The sequence below is a fragment of the Orcinus orca genome, chromosome 19 (assembly GCF_937001465.1).
Source record: "Orcinus orca chromosome 19, mOrcOrc1.1, whole genome shotgun sequence".
NCBI classification, from domain to species: domain Eukaryota; kingdom Metazoa; phylum Chordata; class Mammalia; order Artiodactyla; family Delphinidae; genus Orcinus; species Orcinus orca.
This window is the reverse complement of record NC_064577.1, coordinates 28,657,706-28,678,373: the sequence shown is the minus strand read 5'-3', so window position 1 is coordinate 28,678,373 and position 20,668 is coordinate 28,657,706. Positions and strand designations below refer to the sequence as shown.

At 60.4% G+C, this 20,668-nt stretch overlaps 2 protein-coding genes across 11 annotated transcripts in view; one reads left to right on the top strand and one right to left on the bottom strand.

Annotated features, from left to right (window-relative positions):
• Positions 1-583: 583 nt before the first annotated feature.
• On the bottom strand, positions 584-8,255 carry TSEN54 (tRNA splicing endonuclease subunit 54). 5 transcript variants are annotated; one of them, XM_033438489.2, is made up of 11 exons: positions 7,532-8,255; positions 7,038-7,202; positions 6,876-6,939; positions 6,708-6,791; positions 6,281-6,379; positions 5,247-5,299; positions 3,601-3,702; positions 2,770-3,416; positions 2,023-2,095; positions 1,604-1,720; positions 584-1,096 (listed from the first exon to the last, which is right to left on the bottom strand). In XM_033438489.2, exons 4-11 carry the CDS (start codon positions 6,771-6,773, stop codon positions 946-948), a joined length of 1,308 nt encoding a protein of 435 aa, XP_033294380.2. In that variant the 5' UTR covers positions 6,774-6,791; positions 6,876-6,939; positions 7,038-7,202; positions 7,532-8,255; the 3' UTR covers positions 584-945. The 5 variants fall into 5 exon arrangements, with proteins under 5 accessions (XP_033294380.2, XP_033294377.2, XP_033294375.2 ...); XM_033438486.2 differs by lacking the exon at positions 7,532-8,255 and adding an exon at positions 7,346-7,482 and having other exon boundaries at positions 1,604-1,740; XM_033438484.2 differs by lacking the exon at positions 7,532-8,255 and adding an exon at positions 7,346-7,463.
• Positions 8,256-8,476: 221 nt separating this feature from the next.
• Positions 8,477-20,668, top strand: part of CASKIN2 (CASK interacting protein 2) — a 13,790-nt gene continuing 1,598 nt past the window's right edge. Inside the window, exons 1-19 of one of the 6 annotated variants that reach the window (XM_049702202.1) lie at positions 8,477-8,598; positions 9,829-9,910; positions 10,064-10,377; positions 14,396-14,447; positions 14,966-15,063; positions 15,466-15,611; positions 15,714-15,809; positions 15,896-16,026; positions 16,213-16,321; positions 16,592-16,700; positions 16,894-16,988; positions 17,445-17,706; positions 17,829-17,950; positions 18,050-18,110; positions 18,224-18,315; positions 18,514-18,624; positions 18,703-18,804; positions 18,894-19,032; positions 19,170-20,636. In XM_049702202.1, coding sequence (XP_049558159.1) covers positions 10,284-10,377; positions 14,396-14,447; positions 14,966-15,063; positions 15,466-15,611; positions 15,714-15,809; positions 15,896-16,026; positions 16,213-16,321; positions 16,592-16,700; positions 16,894-16,988; positions 17,445-17,706; positions 17,829-17,950; positions 18,050-18,110; positions 18,224-18,315; positions 18,514-18,624; positions 18,703-18,804; positions 18,894-19,032; positions 19,170-20,636 — 3,286 coding nt within the window. In that variant the 5' untranslated portion in view covers positions 8,477-8,598; positions 9,829-9,910; positions 10,064-10,283. Of the gene's footprint in view, positions 8,683-9,828; positions 10,378-12,177; positions 12,233-14,395; positions 14,448-14,965; positions 15,612-15,713; positions 15,810-15,895; positions 16,027-16,212; positions 16,322-16,591; positions 16,701-16,893; positions 16,989-17,444; positions 17,707-17,828; positions 17,951-18,049; positions 18,111-18,223; positions 18,316-18,513; positions 18,625-18,702; positions 18,805-18,893; positions 19,033-19,169; positions 20,637-20,668 lie in introns of those variants that run through there. The other 5 variants (XM_033438476.2, XM_033438475.2, XM_049702204.1 and 2 more) reach the window with 5 other exon arrangements.

The window sequence follows — 20,668 nt, the reverse complement described above, 5'->3', positions numbered from 1 at the left end:
GGGTCCCTCAGAGCAGACCCCAATCAGAGAGGGTGACCGGCGAACACAGGGCCAAGTTTCGGGACCCAAGAACTAGGTGGTTTGAGGACTGGGGTGTCGCCGAGGCGCCTCCTCTCTGGGCGGCCTCCAAGCCTGGACCTTCCTCCGGGTAACCGGCAGCAACAGCGACCGGAGTTTTCAGCACGACGAGGGAGGGGATTAGGAACGAGGAGACAGGAGCAGAAGGGGCGCGGAGGCCAGGCCCGCACAGCTCAGAAAGACTAGGATTCAAGCCAGACTGACATGTCGCCTCTCGGCCGCCCCTCTACCCGGACCTGGCTGCGTTCAGGGAAGGAGCAGTGGAATGCCATCTTCCCTCTTCGGACCACCCTTCTGAAAGCCAAGCTAGCTAGACGTCAGTGACTTCCCAGAGAAAGGGTCGGGTCGCATTCCTGCCCTCCTGAGAGCTGCTCTTAACTCTAGCACCAGAGGACGAAGTACTCTCTGTGGGTGGATACAGCAGGGGTGAGTCCCTGGGGGCCAGTTCCACGGACAATGGGATGGTGGGTAGGGAGGACTCGTCCAGTATATCCAGCCACAGCAGAAAAGGGATCTATTTTTTAATGGCTTTGGCTTTATCGCAAGAAGCAGGCACCCTCTCATTTAAAGGCACAGAGTCCTCTCTTCTGCCCCGCCTCGCTGGTCTCTGAAATCTAGTCCTGAGTTCCAAGGGGATTTACTGCAAGGCAGCAATCTCAGGCCTGGGGCATGGAAGTGCTGCAGCAGCCAGGTAGGGGGGGCAAAGCTCCCCTCTCCTGCAAGCATCAGACACCCAGGGCCAAGGCCCAGACTAGCCTCTGAAGCTACAGGTCAGAGTCTGGGTGTAGGAGGCAACTGAGATGGTCCCTGAGAGCAGACAGTCCAGGTCCCTCAGAGCAGACCCCTGGCCCGGCCAGAGCTGCGTGGTCAGTGCTCCAGATCCCTGGGTAGCGTGAAGTCCCTGAAGCTGTAGAAGGAGATGTCTCCGTGATCCACCAGGGCAAAGATCAGAGGAACATCCCCGCTCTGGTAGGACAACCGCTTGAGGGTGCAGAGGTCTGGGACTGGCTCATCAAATCTGCGAGAATCAAGGTTAGACTGAGACCTGAACACAGCCCACCCATAGGCTTTGAGAACCCAGCCCTCTGAGGCTCCCAGGGAAGGGTAATTGTAAGACAGGAGTTGGGGGTACAAGAAGTCTGGCCCCTGGGCTCTCCTGTCTGCAAACTGCACGGCTCTGATTAAGTTCTCCAAGTAACACCCAGAGCCCTGGTTGGGTAAGGGGACTAGGAAGAGTAAGGTTCTCGCCACTCTTGGCCTGGAAATCCCTCTGATTCACATCCCTTCTGCTGGGTGAGCCTGGGACTAACGTGGCACAGGAGAGAGACTACTTGAAAATGCCAGGAATGAGAGGTGAGGATTGGGAAGCCTGGGTTCCTGTAGCACTAACTGGCTATGGGGCCTCTCTCTGGACCGCTGGTTCTTTTCAGGGACTGACGAACTAGCCAGGGGCATGGAGAGGAGGTCCAGCTGGTTTACAAGAGAACTGGCAGCAGCCCGGGGGAAGTGCTCGCTGGTCCCGTACCCACTAATGCACACCCGGACATAGGGCTTGCCAGGGTTATTCTTTCGGAAGGTGGCCACGGCATCGGCCTGGTAAACATCAAAGCTGATCTCCAAGCCCCCAGACTTCTCCACCAGCCTGAGGACAGAGTGAGAAACCTTAGGAAACAGGGGCTCTCCTCCCCCATCTTTTCTTTCCACACCACCCTTTCGCTCCCCCAGTTCCTCCAGGGGGACTAAGGAGGGACGGCTACCTTATCTGAGAACCTGGGGAAAAATCTACTCTTGTCTCTCACTCCTCCCTCTCCCCTAGATATACATGAATATTAGCCAGGGTAGGGGTCTCTAGAATGATTCCCCCAGCTCATGCCCAACTTCAGGAGTAAAATCCCAGCTACCAACTCCTGCCGGCACCCAAAGTACTGTGGAGACAGGCACTACCTGGAAACTCGCCGCACGCCTCCATCAGCAAGGTGTGTCGTCTGCAGCACAGAGATATGCTGAAGGACTGTGGCTACAAGGATGGTGAAAATAAGGCGTTGGTGAGGGGAGTCAACCCTCCAGACTCCCCCTGACATTTCTGAATCTGCCATCTAGTTTAGGGTTGCCAGATTTAGCAGATTTCTTTTTTTTAGTATAGGTATGCCCCATGCAACTTTTGGAATATACATATACTAAAAAAATTAGTTGTTTATCTGAAATTCAAATTTAACTGCTCTGACAACACTACTCTAGTTACTTACAACTCACCATGTTCCCATTAAGGACGGTAGTTCTGAATTCATTAACACAACTCTTGCCTATTAGTTCTCTATTCTTAACATGCAGGGCATACAAGAAGCTTTCTATTTATTTGACCAATATATCACCCCCTTGTTCTCCTCTGACAGAGCTGGGAGAACAGGGAACCACAGCCAGTTGGTGGCAGAGCCACTCCAATGCATCTCGTTTATGATTTTAAGGATGTGGTTGTAGTTTTCATACCTCCTCGCCTCTCCTTGGGCACTGACTTGCCATTTCTAAACCTTCCCACCTGGGTCTCTTTGCTGCCTCCCAGAATGGACTATCCTTGTGGGTTCCACTCCACTGACAGCTCTCTCCTCCCCCATCTTCCTTAAGCCTCCATCAGTTGTGGTCAATCCATGCCCCCTTCAAAGTCTTGTGGCCTATGGCAGGATGAGGGGGTACCTGGGGAGTCTGCCTGACCGGGACTCAGCAAGGGTGTGACAGGCTGGTCCCACAGGTGTGGGGGGCGGCTCTGGGTCTTCTGCAGGTGCCGCCTCTGCAGCAGCTGCTTGTACTCCTGCCAGCTGGAGCAGCGCTGCACCTCGGGATCCGAGTTTACATCCTCCCGGAAGTGCTGGGCCTCCTCTGCCTGTTGCTCCCGTTCCCGCCTGGAGAGCTTCTCCTTCCGCTGGTTTAGCTTCTGGCACCAGGACTCAGCGTCTGTCTCCCGCCCTGCCACGTTGGCCGGGAGCAGCTCTGGGGCGGGGGCAAGCAGGAGGGTATGGCGACTGTCTGAAGCCATGTTGGGGAAGGAGATCTGCTCAAAGTTCCAGCGTGGCTTGCAAGCCCCCTTGACCCCGTTCTCCATTTTGCCACTCTCCTGGCTGCACCGCACCCCCTCCCTGGCCAGCCCAGGGCAGGGCTCCAGGGACCCCAGAAGCTGAAAGGGGCCCATGGGGCCCTTTACGGGGCTTGACTCCTGGGATTTCTCCTCTGGGCATCGGCTGTTCTGGTTGTGGGGAGGTGGGCTGGAGGTCGCCAGGCTCTCGGGTGTCCCATCCACCCCCTGCAGGGGGTTCTCCAGGGCCTTGGGCTTCTTAGTAATGGACCTGAGGGACGTGGGGAGGAAATGCAGCACATCTGCTCCTGACTGCTGAGGTGCACGCGACCCACACGTGCCCTACTGCCTCCCTGAGCCCCAGCCCAGCTCTTAAGCCCGGGCATTCTCCAAGGCCCAAACACCAGCACCCCCTCAAGGCTCTCCCTGGGGAGTGGCCATGTGGGGAGCATTACTGAGAGCTGGAGCTCCTCCTCTTCCTCTTGCCATTCCGATCCTCCAAGCGCTGGACACTGCCATCCAAGTTCAGCTGCCTCTCGTAAGGGGACAGGACAGAGCTGTGGGTGAGAATGGGGCAGGCAACAGATCCACCTCCTCAGTCTGGTGCTCCCCGTGGAATGTGTGAGGGACTGACTCAGAGTAAGTCATGGGCCAGGGCTAGAGCCATAACCAGGGGCTAAGGCCCCAGGCAGACCTGCACACGGGGTACGTGGGGGCAGACCCAGGGGCCTGTCCATGCAACTTTGTCCAGGCCTCTGGGTCTCACCAACAGCACCTTTGAACAGAGGTTCCCTGAAACCAGGGCTCCTGCAGAGCCAGCAATAAATAATTAATCCCTAGTGAGAAAAATCAGGGGGACGAGAAAACTTGGAAAATCAAGAAAAATGAAAATAAAACCCATAGATACTACTGTAACGTTGTTTCTTACAAACACGCATACTGTCTTTCTCCATGTTTCTCCCTCTCAAAAATAACATTGTACTAACATACTACTGTGTAGTCTTTTTTTACACTCAACAGTATATTATGGACATGATTCATTCTTCCCTGCCATGATTTTTTTATGCCTGTGAGGCTGTACTGTCCAATATGGTAGCCCTAGACAAAAGGGACTATTTAAGTTAAATTTAAATCTATTAAAATTAAACAAAATTTAAAATTCAGTCCCATGGTTACACAAGCCACGTATACTGGATAACACAGACACAGACCATTTTTATCACTACAGAAAGTTCTATCAAATAGCGTTGCTCTAAGGGATAAACTTTAATCTGTATGACCATGCTTTCCCTGTTGGGCTTATAGTATGTTTCCAAAATCACTGATTTCGCAAAGTGATGGTGTTTCATGTAAGCTCCCCACTAAATACAAGTTCTGTGGGGGCAGTGATTTTGCTCTCTGCTATTCCTCAGCAACCAGCATAGGGCCTGGCACCCAGTAGGTAGTCAATAAATATTGCTGAACAAACGACTGAATGAATAAACACGTTTCACAGGTGAACTTACACACACATCTGTGACTGTTTCCTTAAGATATGTTCCACTTTCAAGAATTAAAGGATGTGCTTGTTCTACAGCATGTGTGACATACTGTGAACCTGCAAAGGCTGTACCAGTTTCTCCTCCTGAGTCTGAAAGTCTCTGTGGTTCTTAGCTGTGCTGGATTACTAAGGTGCTGATGCTCAGAAGACCCAGAAGGAAAGAACATTTAACCTAGCAAAAGGAATGTGAAACCCTACTCAGCTGTTAATTCTTCACTTGGTCCTTCATTCATATTTTCACTTAACAAATCTGCTTGCACACCTACTAAGTGCCAGGCACTGTTCCGGTACTGTATCTCCATTCTCACGCTGAGCTGTAGGTGCTCAGTTGTTATCTGTGGAGTGAACGGGATGAAGATGGGGCTCAATCTGATAGCCCAGGATAAGGTGAAATGACCCAGATTTGTCCCAACACGCTTCTCGATGGAGCACCTCCAGCATGTTCAGAAAGCTGCAGTTCCCTAAGGATTCCAGGTAAGGAGAGGCCACTTTCTACTTTGGGGCCAGTCAGCCAGGTTCCAGGACTAGAATAAATTCGAGGGCAATAAGACAGGGATTTACCTTGCTTGGAATCGTCGAAGCACATAGCCCAGTCTCTTCAGGTGACTGAAGACCTCAAAAGATAAAAAAGTAGAGGTCAGACGTCCACTTTTGAAAACAAGTAGTTTCTCCACACAGAAGCCATTCACCACACCCCCAGATTCCAAACCCTGGGACTGGTAGGACCACACTCCATTATAAACGCTTTCCCCAAACTAAGGTCTCAAGTCTCTGAATTCCTGTCTCTCACTTACTGTGGGCACAAACGACATTTAGCGGTTTCTTAATTTAAACACAAATCCCAAAAAGCTGATAGTTGATGGACCAGGAAAAAAACTACACCCTAGAATATTCTGATACCAAAGCTGTCACCAGTGAAGCTCCTGACTACAATAAAGACGAGATAGCAGAAGGTGGTGAACACCTGGCCGCCCCGCAGCACCTCCATAGGTGGGTGGGATGGGGGGAATAGTCTTTGGATGAACCACATGTTCATCCTTGTGTCCCTGTATCCACATCTGAGAGATGTAGGCAGGAATGCCCCCAGCTTGCTTGATCTCTCAAGCCTTCAACATAGCCAAGCACTTCTTCCTGGAAAGACCTTCTCTTGGCGTCTGTGATGCCACCTCTCCTGGTTTTTCTCCTGCATTGCCAGACCCTCTTCAGTTCCCTTATCTTCCCCCTGACCTCCTCAGGTTAGAGTGCCCCAGTTCTCAGACACAGCCCTCTACTCTGGCCACACCTCCGTACAGCCCAGTGGGGTTTGAAATACCATCCATGCCATCATGGTGTCCACATTTCTGTCTCTAGCCTGGTGCCCCTCCTCCTCTTTGTCTTTTTCCTGGCACTCAGCTGTGAAGTCAATCAGCCATTTGCTTCCTTACTTATATATTACCCAAGTGCCACCACTAGGATGTAAGCACCATGACAACAGAGCCCTTGCAGGTCTTGTAGCCTCAGCACATGGCTCTGTGCCTAGCACCTCGGAGGTACTTATAAATACTCATTAGTTCAGTGGATGGGTGGCTTCTGTCCCGCGAGAGGGTGGCAGATACCTGGTACTGCAGGAAAGTCACAGTGTCCTCAGTCAGCAGCAGCTGGTAGGCCTCTTGGATAGACAGTGGAAGGTCTTGGTGGAAGAGCCGGATAGAGCCCTGGAAGCGGGGCCAACAGCTCAGCTTGTGAACCGTCCCTGCAGTGGCACAGCCAATGAGGCAACTTCCCTGCTCCGATATCCGCGTGCTACGCCACCCTCATCACAGCAAGAATAGGGCCAACGAGGAAGGGGAGGGGGGAGAGGGAGGCAGCACCAATAACTTCGACTGGAATGCCTGCTCCCTGCGTGGTATTCTTGTCTCCTGCTCTAGAAATCAGGTTACAAGCTCCCTGAATACTCAGTTGTATATACTTTTTCTCCAATAAAAACGTCCTTCCGGTTCCTTGGTCCCAACCCCTTCTCCACTCTCCCAGGGCCCCACTCACACACTCCAGCAGATACAAGGCCTCTTCCGGGTGAAGCCGCTGCCGGCCCTGCTCTGAGAAGCCCATAGTCTGCCAGAATTTACCCTGCGTGGGATCCAGACCAAATGTCACAAAAGAGCCAGGAGGGCAGAGAAGGCGGGTTCCCTGTCTCTGAACCCCACCGCTCACCGCAGGAGACTTCAACTCCACGAAGCCTTCTTCCGGTCTCCACTCGGCGGCCACCAAACTGCCCCTGGCGAGGAGTAGGGAGGGGTCCGTCTCAGTCTACCGGATTAGTCTACCGGGTCCGTCCGCCCCGGCTTTGCCCCCGCCCCGGCCCGGCCCCCTCACAGACGCTCCACGCGCTCCTCCGCCAGCAGCTGCCAGAGCTCCTCGCGGCACACTCGCAGTCGCTCAGCCTGGGCCGCTGAGCCGTCGGGGAGGAAGTCCTTGGGGCCATGCGAGCGCTGGGGCAGCTTCTGGGACCTGGAACGGGCAGCGAAGAGCTCCGGGGCACTGGGGAAGGAAGGGACGCGGGGTTAGCGCCGCGCAGTCGGGGCCGCTCGGCCCAGGCCTGGATCCCCGTCCCGGGTGCCCGGGCCCTTCCCGGAGCCCACTCCGCTGTCCCGGCGCCTCCCCCGAGCCGGGCCGCACCGCACCTGAGCACGCGCCCGGCAGGCACCTCCACCGAGGCTGACTCGAGTTCGGGCTCCATGGGGTTGCGGTCTGCCGCTGCGCGCGCGCGCGCGCGCGCCCCGCCCACGCCCCGCCCACCGCCGGAACTCCGCGCGGCCCTAGCGCCCGCGGATCCTACCTCTGCTCCTCGGGTCTCCGGATCAACCCACCTGCTTTCCACCTTCCTGGGTGTCCTGGGTCCTAGAGGTTGCCCACAAACATGTGCCTCGATTCCGGGGGCGGAGAGCTTGCAGGTTTCTGGATTGGGAGGCGCTCCCCTCTCTTATCCCCAGCCCGCCTCTGGGCTTCTCTCTAGTAAAACTTGAGGAGCCCGGCGTTAGAAAAGTGTAGTATGAAGAGTCAAATGCGTGACCCTCCCCTCCGCAGCCCTGGGCTGCTTAGTCCCCACCACCCAAGCTGGACAGGGAGGTTAGAAGAGGGGGTTTAGAGAAGGGAGAGCTTTGGGTTCCTGAATTCCACCTTCACAAACTGAAGGTCACCGAGGGCTGTCAGGTGCAGTCTAGGGAGGTTCGGAGTTCCTTCAGGGTCTTCCGTTAGGCCCCTTCCTAGGGGGTCCGAAGCCGGGTTTCCAGGGCCGGGGCGGGTTGGGGGGAGGCGCTGTCCGACCCACGATGGTGCTGAAGCGCCACCCCAGCCCGTCATTAGCACCTCCTCAAGGCTGGGGTCCCCGCCGCCGCCACCGTGGGTCGTTCCGACACAGTCCGCTAGGTGGCACCATTGCTCCGACCAGTGGCTGTCGGTCGGAGACTCTGGCCGCGGGCGGAGGTCGCCGCGGGAGTCCCGGGAAGGGCGAGGGTCAAAGAGGAAGGGGGTCTTCCCAAGTGGGATTCCTGGGTCTCGGTTCCCAGATCCCTTCACATCACGTCTTCTGTCCCACCCAGTCACAAACAGGGTATCTCACCATTCGGTCTGAACTCTAGAGCCCCGGGTCGCCCGGGGCTCCACAGCCAGGAGGCAGCTGCGCGCACTCTCGGCCCCACCCACGCCGCTTCACCTGGGCGCATGCGCTGACCCGGCCAGCGTCCTCGGTCCGGACCAGAGGGGGGGCGGGGCCTGACGCGGATCGGGGCGGGGCCGTAGGCACTGACTGACAGTCCGACTGCGCTGCCGGGACGGTCCCTCCGCTCCCGATCCGGCCGGAGGGAGGGGGGAGGGGCGGGATTTCCTGCGGGAGGCGCCGAGCCGGCCTTGGAAAAGGAGAAGGAGGAGAAAAAGGGTAAGGGGGGCAGTGGGAGCCGCCGTCCAGAGTGCCAGGGACCGAGCAGGACCTGCCGGATCCCCGGCGGGGAGGCTGGGAGAGGTGAGACTGCGGGGACTGATCTAGGGGTCAGCACCGTTGAGGGCGGGCACAAACTAACTTTTCTTGCGGGATCCGCGGGCGCCTTCATCTGTCGTGTCCTTCCGTCCTCCTCGCTCCCCTGTACTGTCTGCCCGCATCAATTCCTCCAGCGCTTGGCCCTCCCGGTCCCTCCCGCCGCTTTGTTCCCCGGTCCGCCTGGGCTGGGCTGGGTTGGGGGGTTGCGCGGCGCTGGACTGGCATTCCGGGGGGCGGGGGAGCCAGCCCGACCCCATGCACTGCCAGGGGCGCCCTCCCCCAATGTCGGCCGCGGGCCTTGAGCTGGAGTGCCATCTGGTTTGGGCTTGGGACTTTTGGGGAGTAAGAGGACCCCAGCTAGGGCCCCAGGCCTGCACAGGTCTCATGCCACAGGACTCGGGCAACAAATTCTCGGCCACCTAGGAACTGACGTAAGCTTTTCCAAAGTGAAGTCTGGGCTCTGGGCCTCAGATTCAGGCTTGGAAGGGCAGGCAGCCCCATTTACCAGCAGTGCCCCGGCTCTCACCTCTGTTCTCCGCCCAGCTGCTTCCCCATCCCACACAAGGGGTGAGGATGGGTCAACAACAGGTGCTGTAAAGCCTCCCTGTCCTGCAGGCAGACACCCCGCCAGAGATGGGGGGCCCTAACTCCCCAGTCCACCCTCTGAATTCATAAAGAGCCCTGGGGCTAGGGCATCCAGCTATTACAGCAAAGCTCAGATAGGGGAGGTTCTGGGGGCAGGCACCTTCCACAGGGAGTGACCCCTGCCCGTCTGCCTGTGCCTGACCCTCCCAGGCCCCACCTCCTGGCCCACCAGTTGTCTGTGGGTGTCAGAGCCTCAGGCTGTGGAGAACAGGCTGCTGGCCCGACCTGCCCCAGTGTCGTGCTGCCAGGGCCCCTCCTGCCCCAGGTTGAGGTGCTGCCAGGCCCTGGGGCCTCAGTGACTCAGCCTCCCCCTCCCAGAACACCACCTCCCCGCTTCCAAATACTCCTCTCATGCATGGCGGCTCCCTCCCCCTTTTGAGTGGCTCAGCCCCTCCCTTGACTCAGAAGGGCAGCCAGGGTGATTGGGGGACTCCCTGGAAGCCCTGTCTGTTCTTTCTCTGAGCCCTGCTTCTGGGACCCTTACAGACTCTGGCCCAGCCTTCAGCAGACCTTCAGCGGAACACACCTTTTGCAGACCCCTGAGACATGTCCACCGCTGCTGACTGAGGTGTGAGGGAATGCTAGCTGCTCTCTGGGTGGGCACTGGTGCTCCTGAGCCACGCTGGAAAGATTGGCGCCCCCAGTCCTGGCCCATCCCTGGGCTGTCGGAAGCTGCAAGCTGATATCCGTTCAGATTTCCACACAGCCTCTGCCCCCTCAGAGATCAGCTTTCCTGCTTGTGGTGGCAGCTCACGAAGCACCTTGAGGGGGTACCCGTCAGCGCCTAACAAGAAGCCCACTGCCTGGGACACCAGACACGCTCCCCCTGGACGCCTGGCCCTCCAGAGGGCCAAGGGATGGCACCCTGACACCTCGGCTTAGACCCGTTTCCCTGCCTCTGCCCTGGACTCCTGAGCTCAGAGCCCAGCCCAGGGACCAGGATGGGTCGAGAACAGGACCTGATCCTCGCCGTCAAGAATGGAGATGTGACTGGTGTGCAGAAACTGGTGGCTAAGGTCAAGGCCACAAAGACCAGTGAGTACTTGACGGGGTGACTCTCCAGCTAAGACCCTCCCCGGAGAGCCAGGCTGTGGAGAGAGGCCTGGGCGGTCACTCCGACCTGGGGACTTGGGGTGGGAGTGCCTCTGTGTGGGGGAGCCAGTGAGGAAGTTGGGTCCCCCTTGCTGTGAACCCTTAGGCAAGTCACTTTACCTCTCTGGGCCTCAGTTTCCTCACCTGTAAAGTAAAAGGATTGAAGTACATTCATTCTAAGTTTTTTGAGTGCCTATGGTGTGCCAGGCTCTAAGCACTGAGCCACAGCAGTGAACAAGACAAACTAAAAGTCCTGCCCTCGTGGAGTTGCCTTTAGCAGGTGGTTTTTCCAATGTGTTCTTTGGAGCCGTGGGGTTTCTGGCAGTGAGTTGGGAAAGACTGAACAGCTAGAGCTCAACCTCCACGCCCACCCCCCAGTTCAACCAGAGCATCTCTGTGTTTTCGTCAGCTTGATGCAGATATCTGTAAGAGAGCTTTTTAAAGGGAATTCTGCTTAAAGCAAAGTTCAACATTATCTAACTGCTTACCAAAGCCCCCATCCCCCTGACTTATCTGCCTGTGTCCCCTGGGGGGGGGGTCCAAAGTTAATTTTCTGGAGGTCTCTCTGCAGCCTGGGGTCTCTAGTCGACAAGGTTGTGGGAGCTCTGTGCACAGGTGGCTACACCTGACTTCCATCTCCTGAGTACCTCTGCAGCGAGACCCTGCAAGGAGAGTAGACCTCTGGGCTTCAGGGCAAGCTCTCTGGACTGTCCCAGGAGGACACTGGACTTGTCCCCTTGAGTTCCTGGACCTGCAGGGACAGGAGATGGCTCCTGCCACCAGACTTGGGCTGGGGGAGAGAGGGTCCTTCTGGAGTGCTGGGGCTCTAGCCCAAGACACAGCTTGGCCCTCTGCACAGGAAGGAGTCCCCCAGGCTACCTGAAGATGTCCAATTATCCCCACCCACACCTGGGAGTGTGGGGTGCCGGAAGGAAGGGTTTTAAGGGCCTGGGAGTTGTGTACGTGTGTGAGTGTCCCCACTTACACGCCAGGGCAGGACACCCGGGGTGTAGGGAGATGGAATCCTGAGGGGTGCTCTCTGTGCCCTGGGGGAGTGGATGCAGGGTGAGCCCGATGGGGGAAGGTGCCAAGGAGGGTCCAGGGAGGGCCCTGGAGGCCCCAGGGTGGGAGCCACTGCCCCTCCTCCCCTCACCTCTGTGTTGCTTTTGGCAACCTGCCCAGTAGGGCCTTGGTTGAGCTGCTGCCGGCCTCACAGCCCTGGGCCTCAGACCTCAAAGTGAGGCCCTCAGGAGGGCAAGTGGCTGGAGGCTGGTGGCAGAAACCTTGCAGCCAGGCTCCTAGGCTCCGGGAAGGTCCCCTGTGCCCAGAGGGGGGAAACATCTGTGGAGGAGATGATCCTTCCCCCCACTCCCCAGGGGACTTGCACAGAGTGTAGGCACAGAGCGATAGGGTCCTGGAACCACCTGTCCCCCCTCCCAGTCCTCTGAGGAGCTGGGAAAGCTGGTGACAAAAAGGAGATCACAAGGTGACCTTTGCAGACCCTACAGTTTATGAAATATTGTAATCCCCTCCATTCCCTGGGAGATGGGTACTTCTACGTGCACTTTACAGATAAGGAAACTGACACTCAGAGAGGGTTAGTGATTTGCCCAAGGTCACACGGCCATTGTGTGGCAGATCAAAGACAAGCCTGAGCCCTCTGCCCTGTGCTGCCGCACTTGGCTGCCCATCAGAATTACCTAGGGATAGTTCTGCAAGTACAGACTCCCCGGTCTCTCCCAGAATTACAGAATCATCACAGAGAGCCTGGGACTCTGCAAATCCGAAAGTTCTTCAGGTGATTCTGAAGCAGTTCTGAGAAGGGAGGCTGGAAACTCCTGCTCCATACCCAGAAAGGCAAAGGAAACTGCTGGAAGGGAGGTGGCAGGGCTCCCTCTTTTCCCTCTGCCGGTGGCTAAAGCTTTCTGGCTGTCCAGAGAGAGGTGCTCCCTCAGCCTGCTGCATCTGATATGTGGTCACTGGGGGCCGGCTTTCCCTGCCTACCCAGGTCCTCTTCAGGGAGCAGGTGGCTGGGAGGAGAGGGCTACAGTTGCCCTGGCCTTGCCTCTGCCCTTCCTCCCACCCTCCCCTGCCCCCTTTTTTGAGCTGTCTCCTTCTCTGGCCAGAGGAAATGGAGTGGGCTGGGGGCGGCCTGCTGAGCTCACATCCTCTGCCCGAGCCTAAATCAGGAGGAGCGACCCTTCCACCCGCAGAGCCAGGCCTGGGAAGAAGGTTGTACCGCAGGGGAAGTGCCGGGAGCCACTGCCAAGAACCTAGGACCCTCCACCCTCCCACCAAGGTCCCCAGTTCAGTCACTCTGAGCCTCTCCCCACCGCCTTTCCGCCCATTGTTCTGGAAAGAACAGAGCCACCCAGCCTGGCCCTGCCCCTGTTCCTGTCCCTTCTGTCATGTTGTCCTGCCACTCCCCGGAGGGGCTGCCTGTCACCGCTGAGCTGCCCCAGCCCAGGCTGTCCAGGCTGGCAGTAGCTGGAGGGACTTTCTGTGCCTCTTCCCTGCTTGACCTCGTTGTCTTCACTGAGGCTCAGAGAGGTACCAGGGCTGGCCAAGGTCACACAGCCAGTAAGAGGGAGAAGAATTTGAATCACGCACTTCCTGCTTCTAGGGCCCCTGTTCTTTCCACTGCCCTGAATGGTTCTGTGTGACAAGGACTTTCCAAGGGGGCTACAGGAAGGCTGGGAGGCCTGGGTTTCTTTCCTGTGGCCCCCACCCCCTCACCTCTTCCGTCACTCTTTGACTCCGTATTCACCTTTTCGCTGTGGCGCACTCGCCTCAGCCCTAAGCGTAGCTGTCTCCCCCTTCCCATCCTGTGCTCCTCACTGCAGGCTTGGTCCCTCCCTACTGGAATGAGGCCCTGTCTTGCTGGGGTATTCAGGGGCCCACCAGGGCCTGGGGGGCAGGCCTGGACCAGCATGCTTGGCGCCCTGCCCAGCCGGGTTGAGCCAGGCCTCCTCCTTCCCGGCAGGGGTGGGTTCCAGCAGGAGGCAGGGGCCCGCCTGTGACAGGCACTCTCCTTCCCCTCTGCAACACTCCTCGGGGCCCACCCCCTCCCACCCCCTGGCTCACACGTGGAGCACACCTGTCTGAACCCCGTCCCTGTCACCGAGAGGGGGATGAACCAGCATCCTCCCCTTGCTCCCCGGGGCACAGAGCTCTCTGCTAGGAGCCTGTGGGTGCAGAGTCAGCAGTTACTCCCCTGACAGGGGCCCTGGGGGGACTGTACCAGCTTTCGCTGGAGGACAGCCTCTTGGTAATAATGGCTAACATGTAAGGAGTGCTGAATGGTGAGAGCTCCCGTCTTTCACAAGGGTCAGGCATTGTACTCACAACCCCCGTGAGCAACTTGTGTGATCAGCCCATTTTACAGATGAGGACACAACCCGAGAGGTCAAGTGACTTGTCCAAGATCACACCGCTAGTATGTGGCAGAGCCAGGGCGTGGTGAGGTCTGTGTGACGCCACCTTCCCCACTATGCTCCGCTCAGGGATGACCCAGGGCCGGGCAGTGTGGCCTTTGAGTCCAGCCCTGGCATCCGCCCTCTACTCTCGAGCTTCTGGTACCCTCTCCTTTCTCTCCCAGCCCCCTCAGCCCGTGGGACAATGAGGCTCACTCCTTGGTCCATTCAGGCAGGAATGCCAACCATGCGCTCGTGGGACTGTCCTCTGAGGGCACAGCATGCCAGTCCCCCCCATCTCCGCCCCCTTTGACCCTATAAACAAGCGGGGCTGGGGGCCCAGGGAAGCCAGGCCACTGCTGCAGCGGCGCCCTCCAGCTGATGGGCCAGGGTGGGAAGCCATAGGGACCGACAGCTAAAGGGCCATGGGGCAGATGCTTTCCTGCACTCCAAGAGGTCAGCTGGAGGCGGGAGGTGGGCGGGGAGGGGGCGCTGGGCAAGGGCGGCTCATTCGAGGGTGCCCTGATGCCTCCCGCTCTGACCCCCAGAGCTCCTTGGCTCCACGAAGAGACTCAACGTCAACTACCAGGATGCTGATGGGTGAGCGGGAGCCCCCGTCCCTCTTGAAAACTGGGGGGGTGGGGAGGGGCAGTGGAAAGACCTGGGGCCTAGAGTCCCTTCCCCTCTCAAACTTGGCCCTTGAAGCGTGTTTGCCGAGAGCTCAGGGCCCTGCCCGCGCGCCTGCCCGTGGAGCTATCCCTGAGGGAGGGGAGGGGGCCCTGGTGCCTCTCTGAGAGGCCTCCTTGGGTCAGATTCCTGCTGGGCCCCCCTTTCTCCCTGGAGGGTAGGAGCCCTCGGGCTCCTGCTCCCACGGCCCCCTCCCCTGGGCCGGCTGTGAGGGAGGCCAGACAAACAGGCCTGTCAGCGCAGACACTGAGCCCTTTCATGCTGCAGCCCGGCTGCTCTGCCCCCGTGGCAGGGCTGGCGGGGGGGGCCGGGGTGCAGTGGCGAATAACTCATCCCTGACGGCCCCCAGGATGGGTCTGCTGTGGAAGACCAGGATTTGGGGGCGGGGGGCCGCTCCCTGACACCCCCTACCTTGTGTCCCACCACACCAGGTTCTCGGCTCTCCACCACGCCGCCCTGGGGGGCAGCCTGGAGCTCATAGCCTTGCTGCTGGAGGCTCAGGCCACCGTTGACATCAAGGACAGCAATGGTGAGAGCCCCGTGTGCCCGCACCCCAGACCCTGTGGTCAGAGTTTGCCCCTGCTACATCGTAGCCACGCCAATAGATGTTGGCATAGCTTCTCTGAACTTGCAAATGCTTCACCTCTTCAGTCTTCACAGCCTTCTGGGGTAGTGGGTGGTACTGACGTCCCATTATCCAGGTAAGGAAGTTGAGGTTACGTCACCGTTACAAGGTCACCAGCTCATCCGTGGTGGACAAGGTGGGATTCTGGCTTCAGCCCCAGACAGCCGGACCTCTCCCTGACCAAACCCGGGTGAAGCCAGCTTCGCTTCTCCCTGCCAGCTGGGGTGGCTCCAGACTCTGCTCGGTTCCCTCCTCCGGCCCCACGCCATCCCTCGACCTCCTTTAGAACCCCCTTCCCTCTGGCAGGCATGCGCCCGCTGCACTATGCGGCCTGGCAGGGCCGGCTGGAGCCCGTGAGGCTGCTGCTGCGGGCCTCTGCGGCCGTGAACGCCGCCTCGCTGGATGGGCAGATCCCGCTGCACCTGGCTGCCCAGTACGGACACTATGAAGTGGTACGTGACCCTGCCAGCCTACAGGGGCGTGGGGGCAGGGAGAGGGGGGCTGGCACGGGGGGCGACCAGGCCAGACCCCTCACTTGGCTCCCTCCACCCCAGTCAGAAATGCTCCTCCAGCATCAGTCCAACCCGTGCCTGGTCAACAAGGCCAAGAAGACGCCCTTGGACCTGGCCTGCGAATTTGGACGGCTCAAGGTAGGGCCTGCCGCCCTTGGGGTACTGGGTTCTGGCGGTCTCTGGGGTCTCAGGAGGAGGCCCTACCTGAGTGCTGGTTGCTGCAGGTGGCCCAGCTGTTACTGAACAGCCACTTATGTGTGGCACTGCTGGAGGGGGAGGCCAAGGACCCGTGTGACCCCAACTATACCACACCCCTGCACTTGGCTGCCAAGAACGGCCACAGAGAGGTCATCAGGTACCCACCGGGGCCCCCCCAACATCCTCATCCTCTTCCGCTGGGACTGGCAATGTCCCCTCAGTGCCCCGCCCTGCTGCCCTCTTCACCCTCGCTCTGGGTCTCTCTCCCAGCCCCCAGCAATCGGCTTCCTCTCCTTCCCCACCCCCTGCCCTCTGCCCCAGTAACTCACCCTCCCCTCCACAGGCAGCTCCTGAGAGCTGGGATTGAGATCAACCGCCAGACCAAGACAGGCACGGCTCTCCACGAGGCCGCGCTGTATGGCAAGACCGAGGTGGTGCGGCTGCTCCTGGAGGTGCGTGTGGGCCCCTGGTCAGCCCGCGGGTGTGGACCCCTGGTCAGCCCGCGGGTGTGGACGGGTCCCCAGCGGGTGCCAGGTTCAAGCCCCGGTTCCGTCTTTTACTAGCTGAGTGACCTTGAGCTCATGCTTGACCCTATCTCTGAGCTTCCACTTCCTCATCTGTAAAATCTGAAAATAGTAACTACCTGCTGGGTAGCTGTGAGAATTGGGATACGCGACAAACCAGGCACTCAGCACAGGCTTACCCCGCACTGTTGCACCCAGGGTGGGGTGGACGTGAACATCCGGAACACGTATAACCAGACGGCGCTGGACATCGTGAATCAGTTCACCACCTCCCAGGCCAGCCGTGAAATCAAGCAGCTACTGCGGGGTGAGCGTGTGGGGAAGAAGACCCAGCCCAGGGCATCCGGAGCCGCTCCAGAGGGTCCCAGGAAGCGGAGCAGGAGAGGATGCCACGCTCCTGGGCCCCGGGCTGGTCTGGGGGGGTCACGAACAGGGGACTGGAGGGGTGGGAAGATGCCCTAAGGACCCTCAGATGACACCTGTCCTCCTCCTTCTTCTAGAGGCCTCAGGGATCCTGAAGGTCCGAGCACTCAAGGATTTCTGGAACCTCCACGATCCCACTGCCCTCAACATCCGGGCAGGGGACGTCATCACGGTGAGGACCCAATGCAGGCGTTCCTTTGAGACACAATGATTGCTGTCACCTCCTTGGGCACCTACTGGGGATCAGGCTCTGTGTTAGGGTCTTTATATGCACAACCTCGTTGAATTCCTCCCAATCCAGGTGAGGTAGGTGCTCTTTCCATTTCCTTTTTGGCGCTGACAAAATTGAGGCTTAGGGAGTGAAAGCAGTCTGTCCAAAGTCGCAAGCTAGCAAGCAGTGGAGCTGGGACCTGAACCCAGGCTGACTCCAGACTCTTGTTGGTATGCCCTGGAGGCACCCAGGGGATTGGGCTGGATGCTGGCGGCAGGGCCAGAACTGTGGGCCAGCTTGGGCACCAGAGGCCAGCTCCCCGGGGGGAGGGGAAGAGCTGGACCGCAGCTGCAGGGCTGGGCGCTTGGTGCAGCACGTGACCGTGGCCTCGTCCGTCCCCCGGCCCCTCTGCCACAGGTGCTCGAGCAGCACCCCGACGGCCGCTGGAAGGGCCACATCCACGAGAGCCAGAGGGGCACGGACCGTGTGGGCTACTTTCCCCCGGGCATCGTTGAAGTGGTCAGCAAGCGGGTGGGCGTCCTTGCACCCCGCCTCCCCTGTGCGTCCACCACCCTGCGCCCAGGCCTCTCCAGGACACCACAGCCCCCTGCTGATGACTCCCTGCACCCCCTTACCTATGGCCAGCTGCCTCGGGTGGGCCTCAGCCCAGACAGCCCAGGTACCTCCTCCTGCGGGGGGCAGTGCTGGGTACTGGGGTAGACATCTGGCTCTGGCAAGCTGCCAGTCAGCTGTTGGCAGGGCCAACTGGGGCTCTAACCCCTTGGCTTCTGCCCCCCACAGCAGGTGACAGGAACAGTGTGGGCAGCGAGGGCAGCGTGGGCAGCATCCGCAGTGCTGGCAGCGGACAGAGTTCCGAGGGCACCAACGGCCACAGCACCGGCCTCCTTATTGAGAATGCCCAGGTGGGGGGGCGGGGGGGGGCGTTGGTTGGGACCAGGGCCGGGCCCCCCACACCCGCTGCCAGTTCCCCAAGTGAGAGTCAGCTCCTTCCCTGTCTCCAGCCACTGCCCTCTGCTGGAGAGGACCAGGTGCTGCCAGGACTGCACCCCCCGTCCCTGGCAGGTAGGAAGGGAGACTGGGACCTGGGTGGGCTAGGAGCGGTGCAGGTGGGGAGGCTGAGGGCTTGGCACCCCTTTGTCCTGCCACCCTGATTCCATTTCTCTCCCTCCTTGAAGACAACCCAAACCACCGCCCTCTAGCCAACTACCGCTCCGGGGAGCAGCTCTTCACCCAGGACGTGAGGCCGGAGCAGCTGCTGGAGGGGAAGGTGTGACCTGCACTGGGGAGTGGGCTGCGGGTAGGGGTTGGGATGGGCCTCAGTGTGGACTTAAGTCCCTTCTCAGACCAGGCCCCTGGGGAGGCTGGGGTCAGTGGCAGGTCTGTGGCCTTGGCACCCCACCCCCGCCCCCGCCCCCGCCCCAGCAGACTCAGCTCCATTACCTTCACCCCTCCCCCCACACCACAGGATGCTCAGGCCATTCATAACTGGCTCAGCGAGTTCCAGCTGGAGGGCTACACTGCCCACTTTCTGCAGGCTGGCTATGACGTGCCAACTATCAGCCGCATGACACCCGAGGTAGGTGCTGCAGCGGGAGGGCAGTGCAGGAACCAGTGGGCAGAGGAGGAGGCCTGATGGCATGACTCTGTGTGGCAGGACCTGACGGCCATCGGGGTGACCAAGCCCGGGCACAGGAAGAAGATCGCCTCAGAGATCGCCCAGCTCAGCATCGCCGAGTGGTTACCCAACTACATCCCGGTGAGTGGGCGACGGGCACGGGCTCCCACCTTCAGCTGCGGCTTTGCACTGCCTTCCTGGCTCGGGGGCCGACGGTGCTGCTTTTGCAGGCAGACCTGCTGGAGTGGCTGTGCGCGCTGGGGCTGCCGCAGTACCACAAGCAGCTGGTGAGCAGCGGCTACGATTCCATGGGGCTGGTGGCCGACCTCACTTGGGAGGAGCTGCAGGAGATCGGAGTCAACAAGCTCGGTGAGGACTGCCCTGGGCCTCTGGCTGGGCCCCCGCGTGCCCTGGAGGGTCTCCAGAATGTTTCGGGGGTCCAGGAGGGATGAGGGTGACCCTTCCCAGCCCCAGCTAACCCTTCCGCCTCTATCCCCCCCTCCCAGGTCATCAGAAGAAGCTCATGCTGGGGGTGAAGCGGCTGGCTGAGCTTCGGCGGGGCCTACTGCAGGGGGAGGCCCCAGGTGACGGCGGCCGCCGGCTGGCCAGGGCCCCGGAGCTGATGGCCATCGAGGGGCTGGAGAATGGGGACGGTCCGGCTGTGGCTGGCCCGCGCCTCCTCACCTTCCAGGGCAGTGAGCTGAGCCCAGAGCTACAGGCGGCCATGGCAGGGGGTGGCCCCGAGCCGCTCCCCCTGCCCCCTGCCCGCTCCCCCAGCCAGGAGAGCATCGGGGCGCGCTCACGGGGGTCCGGGCACTCCCAGGAACAGCCTGCCTCCCAGCCCAGTGGCGGAGACCCCAACACCCCACAGGAGAGGAATCTTCCAGAGGGCACAGAGCGGCCCCCTAAGCTTTGTTCCCCACTTCCTGGCCAAGGGGGCCCCCCTTATGTTTTTATGTACCCCCAGGGCTCGCCCTCCAGCCCAGCCCCAGGGCCGCCTCCTGGCGCACCCCGGGCCTTCTCCTACTTGGCCGGGCCCCTGGCCACTCCGCCAGACCCGCCTCGGCCCAAGCGCCGGTCCCACAGCCTGAGCCGCCCCAGCCCGGCCGAGGGGGAAGCCGAGGGGGAGGCCGAAGGGCCGGTGGATAGTGCCTTGGGCAGTTACGCCACCCTCACTCGGCGACCAGGACGCAGCGCCCTCGCCCGGACCAGCCCCAGCCCGACCCCAACCCGAGGGGCGCCCCGCAGCCAGTCCTTCGCCCTGCGGGCCCGCCGCAAAGGCCCCCCGCCCCCGCCCCCCAAGCGCCTCAGCTCCGTCTCCGGCCCCACCCTGGAGCCGCCGCCGCCGCCAGATGGAAGCCCGGCGCCCAAGGAGGGGGCCCCGGGGCCCCGGAGGCGAACACTCAGTGAACCCACGGGCCCCTCGGAGCCCCCCGGCCTGCCCGCCCCGGCCGGCGCCGCATCGGACACGGAGGAGGAGGACCCAGGGCCCGAGGGGACACCCCCGTCTCGGGGCAGCTCAGGGGAGGGGCTCCCGTTCGCGGAGGAGGGGAACCTGACGATCAAACAGAGGCCCAAGCCGGCGGGCCCCCCACCCCGGGAGACGCCTGTGCCTGCTGGCCTCGACTTCAACCTCACAGAGTCAGACACTGTTAAGCGGAGGCCCAAATGCCGGGAGAGGGAGCCACTGCAGACGGCACTCCTGGCCTTCGGGGTGGCTGGCGCCACGCCCGGCCCCCCTGCCGCCCTGTCCCCGCAGACCCCCGGCGAGTCCCCCTCGGCCTCTGCCAGCCCTCCCCGGCCTGACCCTAGCAGCTTCCCAAACCCCGGAGCTCCAGCCCCTCTCTCTCCCAGCCCCCCGACCCAGCCCCCCGTGGCTCCCTGCCCGGGGCCGGCTCTGGAAAACAGTCGGCGGCCCGGGGAGATGGAGCCCCCGGCTCCCCCTGCTGCCCTCCTCAAGGTGCCCGGAGCAGGTATGAGGCGGGACCCGCGGGGAGAGGGTGGT

What these genes read in the sequence shown, in the direction of transcription:
- TSEN54 (XM_033438484.2), bottom strand. Translation starts at nt 7,401, where the DNA reads ATGGAGCCCGAACTCGAGTCAGCCTCGGTGGAGGTGCCTGCCGGGCGC. An exon ending in CTTCGACGATTCCAAGCAAG is followed by an intron (nt 3,703 to 5,246) that starts GTAAATCCCTGT and finishes TCTCACCCACAG; the next exon opens with CTCTGTCCTGTCCCCTTACG. An exon ending in CGGTCAGGCAGACTCCCCAG is followed by an intron (nt 2,096 to 2,769) that starts GTACCCCCTCAT and finishes CCATCCTTGTAG; the next exon opens with CCACAGTCCTTCAGCATATC.